Here is a 12,206-nt window from a genome sequence, read left to right as displayed (position 1 = left end):
AACTCTGCGCTGCCCAGAGCAGCACAGATCGCATGGGTGCACAAGCCACACATGGATTGTTATTTTCTGGGGGGAAAGCTAAATTTGATCTTGCCTCCCCTTGTGCCTCCCTACCCACTGAAAATGGCCGTGAGAACGACCTTACTGAACAGTGAATTCCTTGTTATGCCCCCGTTTTCTTACCCACCATGTCACTGAGCAGGATAAGGAAAGAGAATGACTACACTAAGTTCACACACAACCCAACACAGTACAAAATGGAGGGCATTGTATGAATGCAGCTATGTGGGGCCACAAATTTCAGCTGCAATCCAAAGACACTGTGTTGGGTCCAGAATTGCTGCTTGTGCAAATCGGATTGATAAATGTGTATCCACCCAAAGCAAACTCCTGAACCCTTTTTCTATATGCAGATTGCTAGATTGGGATTAATATCTTCTGTTAGGCCAGCCTTACTGGTAAGAGTGCTCATGGTTTAAACATCACAGTCTTCAAATTCAACAAGCTCTGTGGTAATTGACTGTTACTGTGCATATCTTGCACATGTGTAAGATTTTCAGACTGTCCTCTTGTATTTCATGCCACCATTGTCTATACATGTTTTCTTGTATATCCCTATACACATTTGCTGAGAATAAAACTTTGTGCACCTGATAGAGTGGGTTCTAGCCCATGAAAGCTTCTGTCACCAAAAAATGTGTTTTCTCTAAGGTAACACTAGATGCTTTGTTGTTTTGCTGCAAACAACATAGCTCTCCTCTGCAAGTCGGTATAGGCATCACAATAATTTGTATAATTTTTACAGCAAACAGATCAACATGACTATACTCTACAAGTTGCTACAGAACTATGCAGCCCATTTTGTTGAGTAGCTGATGAGCAGAAATATGAACTGTCTAATTTCCATTGAATTTTATGTTTTACAGCATTGCTCCTGACATGACTTGTGTTTTCAAAGTCACATGGGAACTGCTCTTAACAGCTGAGCAACGTATAATGTCAGCATGCCAACTACTGCCCCCTTGGGCCTTTCCTGCACAGCAGGTTTTACCGCAAGTTTACGGGAAGGCTTTACTGCGAACTTGAAGTTATTCTAAAAAACCGACACAAATAGTGGATTTTTTTTACCCTGGGTATAAATCAGGCTACACTAACACGGTAGTGAAAAACCTGAATTGTGTGTGAACTGTTCCCTGATAACTTACAGGGGCTTCGGGGTAAATCTAGCCAATATGTAAATGTACCCTCTCCATTCCGGAGGATATGTGAGCTAAAGGGCTCCAAAAGCCCCATGTGAAAAGCTTCCTGGTGGCACTCTTCAACTGTGATTGCAGCCCACAGCAAAGAACAGTGTGTTTTGATTGGAGCAGCTGCCTTGTGTGTGCTCTTCAGGTGCTCTTTTCAGCAGCGTGCATAATAAGGGATTTACCAACTCAATCATGCCATATGAGTTGAGTGAGATGAGGGATGGCCTTGCTAAATGACAGACATAAAATGTTAGTGCCTCCACATATAGAAACTAAACAAGCAACACACACTCAACGGCTCATCTTTCAATCCCGGACTGAAAAACCAAGTGTTCAAGAACATGCTGTTTATAGCTAGAAGTAGCTGAAGGGGTAAACAGCACCCCTACTTGTTTAAAACCAACAGATACAGTCTATCATACATGATTGGTGCACAGCCTCCTGCATGTCAATAGGGACCCAGTCAGCACAGCAGGTTGTTTGGCTGTGTCACTTTAACAAACGAGTAGGCCATGATCCCAACCTCCACTCACTCAAGGGCCTGCTTGAAAGTCTTATTTCAGCCACCACTTTCCCTCCATTTGGCTTAGTGGCTGACCCTCCACAAAAAGGTTTGAATAGAACCCCCATTTCAAGTTCTGAAGAAGTAAATGGCTTCCACAGCCACAGTGTTGGGTGGAGTGCAGTCGACATTCATGAAGAAAGAACTGGATAATACGTACAAAATAGTTACTAGTAAATATACCCCCTGTTTCATTGTTACAATGGGGCCAAATGTTTGCAGATGGATATCAGTATGGACTTGATATATCATCATGAGTACTTCGAGAGAGTTTGTTTTTGAAAATGTGGCAGGCTTTCACGATTTTCATGGTTGCTTTTTCTTACAGACAGGTTTATTTATTACATGCCTTATCACTCAATGTGACATACAGCAGAGATTCTACAGAACTGTGTGGGCTTCAGGTGTCTTCTAGGCTGTTGTTGCTAGCAGGGCAGCAATGAAAGAGAGATACTCAGTGGCTCTAGCCTGCTGAGCAAAGTGAGCAGCTGAGTTGCTGCTGTCTGGTTGTGATGAAAATACACTCTGAGGCTGTTTACACAATTGCACACATGCAATGTCGGGCAGGCTGGAGGGAAAGCCGGGTTCAACCTACCTTCCCCCAGATGACCACCCGCAGCCCCAAAGGCATGCAAGCCACGCACCCACACAACCAGCATTGCTGGGAGCAGCGCGGATTAATCTCAGAGCTTCTCCTGGCAGCATGGGTAAACAGAGGCCGGGACTCATTGTCCCAGCACCCAGAGATCCCACAATGCACTGCACGACATGCACGGTGCATTGCGGGACTCCCCCAAGAGATGGGCGCTCTAGACATCCATCTCTGTGTGCAACCAGGCTGGAAGCATTCACTTTCTTAACCTCGGCTAGCAGCCGGGCTAAAAAGCCGCATTTGGAGGTGCTGGCCCACTGGGATCAGGCCAGATCTCGTCGGTTCTCACACACAGCCTAACCCAGGCTGGGCGTCCCTAGCCTGAGTTAGGCTGCATGTGAGAACAGCCTCTCTGTATATGCCCAGTGGTACTTTCCTTTATTACATTTTTTAAAACTTAAAAATATGTGAAGAACTAGTCTTAGTACTGCAATCACATTGAGGATGTCTAGGGCACTTAAGGCCTTGAGTGGAGCTCACAGGGCAAAAACGTCCCCACATTCCCAGACTGCCTCAGTCACATGCCTGCAGCCTGCCTCTCACCATCCACTGGTCATTTCTCAGTTTACAGAGCAGTCAGCAGACAAAGCGACTCATGTTGCCCGCTCACTGCTCTCTCCATTCCCTGAGGGGAGTTGGGTGGAGAGTAGTGAGGTAGGCATCAAAGTCAGCGGAAGGCAGGGGGAGGAGATGGGGGGGAAAGAGGGTGAATGCAAATGGATAAGAATAAAAAGATAACCTAGGCAAGCTGCAGGAACAACTGGAGAAGAAAGGGAGGGGGGCTGGCCAGGGGCGTAGCTAGGGGAGAGGGGGCCTGTGTTCATCCCTCTCTCTGGCGGCCCCCCAGAGAGAGGGAGATAATGAAGAAAATAGGGAGGGATGGAACTGGAGGGCCCTCAGGAGCTGGGGGCCCGTGTTCTTTGAACCCTTTCGCTCAATTATAGCTACGCCCCTAGGGCTGGACTATGAGACAGTTCAGTCAGTTGAGCTGTGTTTGCTCCTGTCCCACTCAAGTCCTCCAGGTAGTGGCTGGCCAAAGGCTATTACCTCTTCAGCCCAATGTGCAAGCAGGGAGAAGGCACTTGGGTGCACATTCTCTAAGTCAGGACTTCTCAAAGTTGTGTGCCCAGATGTGTTTTTTTTTTGCTAGACCTCCCATTACCCCCACAACAATGGTCTCTAATCCAAAAACATCTGGGCACCCAACTTTGAGAACCCCTGGTCTAAGGGAACAGGAAGGAAGAGCCTTGAGGGAGAGATCATTTTGGTTTTTAAGGCTGAAGGCCCAACAAGTCTTTTTATCTGGAGAATGGAAGAGGGATATATCTTGCTCTCTTTAGTAGCAGAGACTCAATGGAATGGTTTTCTCCTCTCATGTTTTTTTCAGAACAGAAAAAGCAACCCACCCAGTAAGACCTGGAGTTTGTTAAGTGGGATCGATATGCCTAACACTGCACTTCCTTGGTCTGTAACCACTTTACAGACCAAGTTTGTTTCCCCAGATTTTGTGTGCTTTCAACTTTTTAACTTTGGAAGTAACACTGCAGAAATAATTTGCGTCTAATATTTGGCAAGTGTAGCCCTTTACAGTTGTCATGGCACTTTGTGGGAGGCTGGGTGCTGCAAGGTGGAAACTACTTTTTTTTTTTTTTTTTTGCTGTAAACCAATTGTTGGATTTTCCAAGCCATCACATATTTGGGACAGAATTTTGTTTAAAAGGTGTTGGCACCTCAGGAAGAAAACTACTAAAGCCATTTATTAGTTCATGGTATGGAAATAGAATGCAAAGGTGGGGCTGAAAAACATGAAAAGCAGAAAAAGCTGTTGCCATTAGATCAGGGGCATAAGGAGGCCGGAGCGGGCACTGAGAGAGAGAGTGAAGATGGCTGGGCCCCTGCCCTCCCTTCTCCAAAGACCTGAGGCAGGGGAAAGAGGAGAGTCAAGAGCTATCACCCAGCCAGTGCGGACCTCTTCTTTCAGGAGCCCAGGGACATTTCTCCCCTTGTTCAGTCTGTTAGATACTGAAAACGTAGAACTACAGGCATGATAATTCTGGCAAACTGAGAAGCGGTGTACCAAGAAAAGCAGTTTGTGTGCAGACAATGTACAGTTGTGGAGTATATGGACTCATATAACGCTAGAACCAGGAATCATCCCATGAAATTGATTACCAAGAAATTTAGGTCCAATGAACGGAAGCACTTTTTCACACAACAGATAACCAACCTGTGGAATTCTCTGCCACAAGATGTGGCATTGGCTACTAGTTTGGATGGCTTTAAGAGGGGTTTGGATAACTTCATGGAGGAGAGGTCTATCAACGGCTACTAATCGGAAGGCTACAGGCCACCTCCAGCCTCAGAGGCAGGATGCCTTTGAATACCAGTTGCAGGGGAGTAACAGCAGGAGAGAGGGCATGCCCTCAGCTCCTGCCTGTAGGCTTCCAGCAGCATCTGGTGGGCCACTGTGTAAAACAGGATGCTGGATTAGATGGGCTTGCAGGGCTGTTCTTATGTAACTCTAGAACCAGAGGCAGAGCCACCATTGGGCGAACAGGTTCAAATAAACTGGGCCGCCACCCCCAGGGGCCATGCCTTGCAGCCCCAGACACATTCCCCACGTTTGGGACTGAAACCAGCCCACACTATGTTGGCAGTGTGGCTGGAGTGACTCTCCCTACCTTTGAAATGCAGGGAGAGCCACTCGTGGCCTTGCTGCCAATGCAGCGGGGCCGATCTCCTTCCCAAATGAGGCCGCATGGGGCTAGCCACCACCACCCCTGCATCTGATGTCAGATGCAGGGGAGGGGCCAGGGGGCTGTGGCGGCCAAACATGGTCCGCCACCAGCCTCCCTCTGCCAATGTCTAGAGCTCTTCAACTTGTTCAGTGAGGCCTAGACTACATACCTCCTGACACTTTCTACTACTCAGGTGGCATGTGAGGAAATATTTCCAACTTTCAGGTTTACAAACCATCTGAGAACTACCATCAGTACTGTTGAAAAGAGACATTCTATATCATATGAATACCATTATTGATCCATTATGGGTGATGGGATGCCATTACTGATCATACCCCTGCTAACTTGGGAAAGAGGCACTTTTTAATTTGATGATTCTCTTTACTGAGCAGGGGGAGAGTAACTGGCCCTATCCACTCCCAGGACAGTACCTCCAGTGACTGTTGCTGGTGTCTATCTTATATTTCTTTTTAGATTGTGAGCCCTTTTGGGGACTGGGGTCCTTCTTATTTATTTGTTATTTCCCTGTGTAAACCACCCCGAGCCATTTTTGGAAGGGCGGTATAGAAATGAAATCAAATAAATAAATAAATAAATAAATAAATCATTAAGAAGCTCCCTGTGTAGTGAGCTTCTTAATGATTTTATTTATTTATTTGATTTCATTTCTATACCGCCCTTCCAAAAATATGTGTAACAGTGAGCTATCCCTATTGTAATAACCTAGTGTAAGCTACCTGTTAGCCAATAGCCATTGACTTCATAGCAGAAGATATTTGGGGGAGTACATCCCCTAGCCTAGCCTGTATTAAGTCTCTCTCTATGTACCAAAGCCACCTAATGGAGCAGCAGAAAAATGACTTGACTAGCAAGCCAGAGGTTGTTGGTTCGAATCCCCACTAGTATGTTTCCCAGACTATGGACAACACCTATATCAGGCAGCAGCGATAAAGCAAGATGCTGAAAGGCATCATTTCATACTGCATGGGAGATGGCAATGGTAAACCCCTCTTGTATTGTACCAAAGAAAAACCACAGGGCTCTGCGGTCATCAGGAGTCGACACCAACTCGACAGCACACTTGACCTTTACCTATGTACCATCCAGACAAGATATTCAACCAGCCAGCCTCTAGGAAAATTCAGTTTAATTTCAAAGATTTTGGGGGCAGATTTGGGGGAACAAACATCTAATGTATCTAAAGTCTATTTCTGTGTAGCAGCCAACACTGGGTAGTAAAAACTCCCCACCCCCCTCAGATTATATATTTAGGAGTGGGTGATGGGTTTTGGTTTTTTTTAATACAGTTATTACTAGTACACATTATCACACCTGCTTGGCTGCACTTTGACCCCCTAAGCTCCACCCGCAAGGGACTGTCATGAACATGTGTGCACTCTACAGACTTTTCCAGGGCTTCCTTTCAGTCCACTCCTAAGGGGTACAGTTCATTTCCAGGGTCAAGGGATCAACACAAGAAGTCAATTTCAAACTACAACCCCCTTGCAGAGAAACATCTGACTTGTGGAAACAATTCCTCTCTTTAAATAATTTGTTTTTCCATTTTGTAATGGGCAGATGTTTGATCCAAGTATGGTAAGAAACTATGTACCACGCCCACATCTGGAAGAACAGCATTATATTTCCAAGATATATTTCTTCTGAGAAAGGGCTACCATTGCAGAGCATCCAAGCCCAATATAAAACAGTGGATGGATCCTGAAACAATACTCAGATCTCTATGAGCTGGAAGGTAGCTCCTTAACAGCTACAAATCCACAACAAATATGGCAGCACCGGAGAAAAGGTGCAGTGTGGCATGAGGCTTCATGTATCAGTATCAGCCTACCCCCGCCTCCTATGCCACAAGTTTGGACTGAGGTTGCTGTGCCTGCTCACAATCCATGCAACTGCTTTGTAGTCAAGATAGTCTGCTGTACTTTGTGAGGATTAAGTGCAGTACATGAACATACCAGAGAGATATAGACACAGATAAAAACTCATAGGGCAATACAGTATAGTGATAATGTAGCTCGGTTTCTAAAACGGAGAGGTACTCAAGTGTGACTGGAAGCCTTGCCTCTTAGCTCCAAATATGCCGATTGTGATAACTCAAGAAGGGAGGGTGTTGAGGGAAATCTTTCTACACATGCTCAGAGACAGCTCTTCCTTCACGGCAGTCCAAAAAAGAAAAGGAGAAAAGTTCCGAACCTGAGCTCTGTTTAAACCGAAGCAATCCTCGCTAGAATTAAAATAAGCAAACACACAAACCATGGATTGTCATTCACCTACACTTTGCTGGTGTCGCTGAAAAGTTTGCGCTCAGGTTTTTTTTGGGTTTTTTTTTTTAAATTAATCTGTTGGAAAAAAGGACCAGAAAGCTGAAAGGAAAGGAAGCGATTCCGCAAAGTGTAGGTGAATGACATGGGTTTGAGTATTTCCCAACAGGAGCAAAGCAAAGGCTTGGAAATAGCAAGGGAGTAAATAAGAAAGAGGAGTGGCGAGTAGTGGTCAGATTACCCCCCCCTCCCAATCTCTCCTTGTGTCCTCTTATGATGGTGCCTGTCTGAGAGTCGTACTACTCACCATTTCTTGCCTGAGGAGATGAAGTTTGGTCTCCAGTCTTTCTAGGGCGCTGGAGTTATTGCAGCCGAGAATGGCGGCTCTAGGGGCCAGGGAAGCAGAGAAGCCAGAGGTGCAAGGAGGACCTCCGCCGGGTTGATCCCGGTCCTTCTCCCTGTCGCGGGTGACGGCCGGCTCCTCCCCCAGCAAGGAGCGCACTAGGCTCTCGGGGACTTTGCGCCCCAGCTTGAGCTCGATGTCTCGCAGATCTGGCAGGGAACAATCTTCCATGGCTTTTGAGTAAAGAAGGCTTTTCGGATTAAGGGAGCTGCAGTCGGCGGCGGTGGCGGCAGCAGCGGAAGAGCAGAAGATCCAAGCCTCTAGCCGCACCGCCCGGGACTTGCCGACCTCTCCATGTTAGTCCAGTTTAGGTAATCCACCACAGCAGCGACAGTCAGAGGTGGGGGTGGCGGGGAGGGTAGCGACAAGCCAGCCAGGTGACCCGCCGCAGGAGACAGAAGCAGTCCTTGCTGCTTTCCGGCAGCTGCATTATTTGGATTGCGAACTCCGGCACTTGGGTTGCACCAGCTGCGCGAAAGCACGCATATTTGTTGTTGCAGCAAGCAGACACAGATCACAATTAAAGTCGCAGTTCAGAGAGATCGCGTTTTTCTCTTGCTCTGGGGTTCAGTTCAGTTTTTACATGTGCTCTGGCAAGCAGCAACCCTTTTGGAAGACGAGATCATGAACGTGGTTTATAGTTCCTTCTCCCGCCCCCGTCTCTCCTTTAGCTTCATGTTTATACTTAGTGAGCGTCCTGGATTAATAGGAGGACAGACTGATAACCAGTCTTAGAGACTGTGTGGGTATAGAGAGCTCCCTCTATTTCCTCCAGCAATTGCAATTACTCCTCTTCCTTTCTGATATAACCAGCCTTGCCATAGACAGTTTAGTCGAAGTCATTTGAGTTTTCCCGAAAGGCTGAAACTTTAAACCTCAGTGGCAGGTGGACCAGAGGAGGAGGGCTACCCCTTCTACCGTAATACCTAGAAAAGGCTCTCCTTTTCATATTCCCTAAACCAGTGCCTGATTTTTCCAGACGATTTTATCTGCCACATTATATCTGTCCAGCTCCAATCGAAGAACGGTCACACGAACGGTCACACACATACACACACACACCCTTTGGTGGAAACATTCAATAACTTTTTGCAACTTTGAGGGTTTGTCTACATATCATGTGCTATCTTCAGTATTTATGCACACTAAAATAATTAGGCTGGGGCGTAACAAGGCTGGAGTGGGCCCAGAGACAAAATTTTTAAATGGGCCCCTCACTGATACACACACACACTCTTCACATGTGACTTGCCTCTGGGGGGCCCCTCGAGGTGTGGGGGCCCCCAGGCAGCCACCTCCCCTTGCCTAATAGTAGTTACACCCCTACATAATTAGGCTGTTTACGTGCAGTTGATGGCTTACTAAAAAGGGAACTCAAGTACTGCTGGCTGCTGCACTTGGAGGAGGAGCATTATATGTTTTAAATAAAGTAAAAGTGATTGAAATTGCCTCCAAAAACCTTCATGCCACTCTCTCATCCTTAAAAACCCATTATTATTCCCATGCCTTTGGCTTAACCTGTAACCCTAATGAAAAGAAGCCTAACTGCATGTCACTGAACAGAATGCATAGTCTTTCTCTGCTTACCTTTATCGTTTCCCTCTTCCTCTGCTGTCCTCCCTATGTCAAATTTTAGACCGAATGAACTGTCTTTTTATTATTGTTCTGTAAGATCTTTTGTACACTGAGTTCTGTTTTTTTTTTTAAATCAAAACATTAATGTTGAATCCCTCCATCACAAATTTTCAATTTGGGGTTATTAAGCAGTTCTAAGTCCCATGGATTTAAAAATGTGATTAACTTATGCAACTACTTTGGCTAGTTGTTTTCAAGCCAAAATGTGTTTTTTTGGGTCAAAAACTAGCCTCAGGGTAGTTCAAATTCAAAACTAGGAGTACTTGAATGACAGGCAGGAAAAAAGCACTGTGCCAAAGAAAATTTCCATCGTCCCCAGCACCATCTATCAGCTCACTTTGGAAAGAGTTGTCATAGTCACCTGAGATGCTAACAACTGAGGGGAGGCAAGGTAGATCTGCACAGGAGATTTAGAGACCATTATCTGAGCCACTCATTCAAAAATATGATTGAAACTATTCTGGAAACTTTCTATCTGTTCTGGCCACCATTTTCCAGCTACCTCTAGCCTCAGAGGGGTCTGCCTTGCACTTTGATAACCATGCATTTCTTTTAACTGCTCTCTTTTAATGTTTCACTAGCTGCCTTTAGCATGTCACTTTTCTGTCATATTTTTTCCAGGCCCCCTAAATATGGACTCCGTTCAGAAACTACAAGCAGTGCTACTTCATTCCATGAAATTGATTGCCAGGAAATTTAGGACCAACAAACGGAGGTACTTTTTTACACAACGCATAATCAACTTGTGGAATTCTCTGCCACAAGATGTGGTGACAGACAACAACCTGGATGGCTTTAAGAGGGGTTTGAATAACTTCATGGAGGAGAGGTCTATCAATGGCTACTAGTCTGAGGGCTATAGGCCACCTCCAGCCTCAAAGTTCGATGTCTCTGAGTACTTGTTGCAGGGGAGTAACAGCAGGAGAGAGGGCATGCCCTCAGCTCCTGACTGTAGGCTTCCAGCAGCATCTGGTGGGCCACTGTGTGAAACAGGATGCTGGACTAGATGGGCCTTGAGCCTGATCCAGCAGGGCTGTTCTTATGTTCTTGCTTGTGAAAGTCCTTTGCTAAGGCTTGATTGAGGTTTGCACATGGAATTAGGAACAGGAGAACTAACTGTGGGGGCTCCTTTACACATGATCAGAGCTCTCTCTCTCTCTCTCTGGTCTCTCATCATCTTCATTGCAGCAGGGCAAAACTCTAACTTCCTGACACCACATTAGGTATAGAGGGAAGAAGCAGCTTAACAAACACAAAGCTATTAGTTTATCATCTGCCATTAATGAACCAATCCTGGTCCCCTGGAATGATGACTGAATTCCTCTATGACCAAAATCAATAAAAAGGTGCACCATTGTCATCCAATGGAAGCAGGATCCTGAGTTTAATAACACCAGCCTTTTCTCCACTCAGGCTGGGGCATAAAGGTAAAGTGTACCATCAAGTCGATTTTGACTCCTGGTGCCCACAGAGCCCTGTGGTTTTCTCTTAGTAGAATACAGGAGGGGTTCACCATTGCCTCCTCCCATGTAGTATGAGTGGATACCTTTCAGCATCTTCCTATATCACTGCTGCTTGATATAGGTGTTTCCCATAGTCTGGGAAACATACCAGTGGGGATTTGAATGGGCAACCTTCTGCTTGTTAGTCAAGCATTTCCCAGCTGTGCCATTAGGTGGCTTGGGGCATAAAGGATTCCCTAAATTCACTGCATTGTTGCTAAAAACAAAGTAAAGTTGTTTAGTTTGTTCCCCACAGGTTGTGGGGAACAGACTAAACAACTTTATCTGTTGTTGGTGTGTTTTTTTTTGTCTTTCATCTCACATGTTCTCTTCTGCTTGGATATCATTGGATATTAGCTTATTTGCTTTGGATTTTTTCTTCAGGCCTCAGCAACATGTACAGAGGGAACATGATATTTTCCTTGTCATAAGAGTATGAAATGCCGTAATCCAAAACATCACAAGTCAGCTAATCTCCTTACATAAGTGAGGCATACCCATTGTTATAATGATCTACAATATTACATACAAATTAGGTACAAACCACATACATGGGACACTCAGTTGTGTGTAGTTTGGCCCTGACCTTTTTTTAATAGAATGCAGCATTGGAGGCTGCAAAGTAAAGTGGAAGACTGACACGTGTGTGTGTGTGTGTGTGTGTGTGTGTGTGTGTGCTTAACCTTTTCTTCTTTAACACATTTTCTTCTTAAGACCAGCACCCTGGAGCTGCATCTTGTCCTGCAAAGGGAAACAATACAATAAAGTGTGGTGTAGTGTTAGACTGGGGAGACCTGGGCTAAAACGCCCATTTTGCCATGATACTTGCTGGGTGACCCTGGGCAAATCACACTCTCTCAGCTTAATGGGATTGGCTGCCCACTTGATTACCGGCTCTGTCATGGAGCCAGTTGGGGCAGTGGGGATTGGAGGCCACCTGGCCCCCAGAAGTCCCAGAAGTGCATGGGGCATTCTGGGGAGCCCCCAACACTGGGAGGCTTGTTGTAGCCTGGTCGGGGGTCTCATTGTGAGTCACCGCAGCACAGAGCCGCACCGTGGCAACTCACGATAAAAAAACGGGGCTAGTGGAGCACTCGCTCCGCTAACCTTGTTTAAGGGGAGGGCTACTTTGGAGGGATAGCCACCGTTGAACCACTGGGCTTGCCCCCAAGCCGATGGTTCTCA

At 46.0% G+C, this 12,206-nt stretch overlaps 1 protein-coding gene and 1 long non-coding RNA gene across 3 annotated transcripts in view; one reads left to right on the top strand and one right to left on the bottom strand.

Moving 5' to 3' along the window:
- The window catches only part of LURAP1L (leucine rich adaptor protein 1 like), a 38,960-nt gene extending 30,245 nt beyond the window's left edge, over nucleotides 1–8,715 (bottom strand). The window contains exon 1 of the mRNA XM_053301657.1: nucleotides 7,789–8,715. Coding sequence (XP_053157632.1) covers nucleotides 7,789–8,055 — 267 coding nt within the window. The 5' untranslated portion in view covers nucleotides 8,056–8,715. The remainder of the gene's footprint in view (nucleotides 1–7,788) is intronic.
- The window catches only part of LOC128347268 (uncharacterized), a 28,345-nt gene continuing 24,098 nt past the window's right edge, over nucleotides 7,960–12,206 (top strand). For both annotated transcript variants that reach the window (XR_008317471.1, XR_008317470.1), the window contains exons 1-2: nucleotides 7,960–8,195; nucleotides 10,141–10,234. This is a non-coding gene — a long non-coding RNA (uncharacterized LOC128347268). The remainder of the gene's footprint in view (nucleotides 8,196–10,140; nucleotides 10,235–12,206) is intronic.

This window comes from Hemicordylus capensis, chromosome 2 (assembly GCF_027244095.1).
Source record: "Hemicordylus capensis ecotype Gifberg chromosome 2, rHemCap1.1.pri, whole genome shotgun sequence".
Lineage (NCBI taxonomy): Eukaryota > Metazoa > Chordata > Lepidosauria > Squamata > Cordylidae > Hemicordylus > Hemicordylus capensis.
This window is presented reverse-complemented; position numbering and strand designations above follow the sequence as displayed.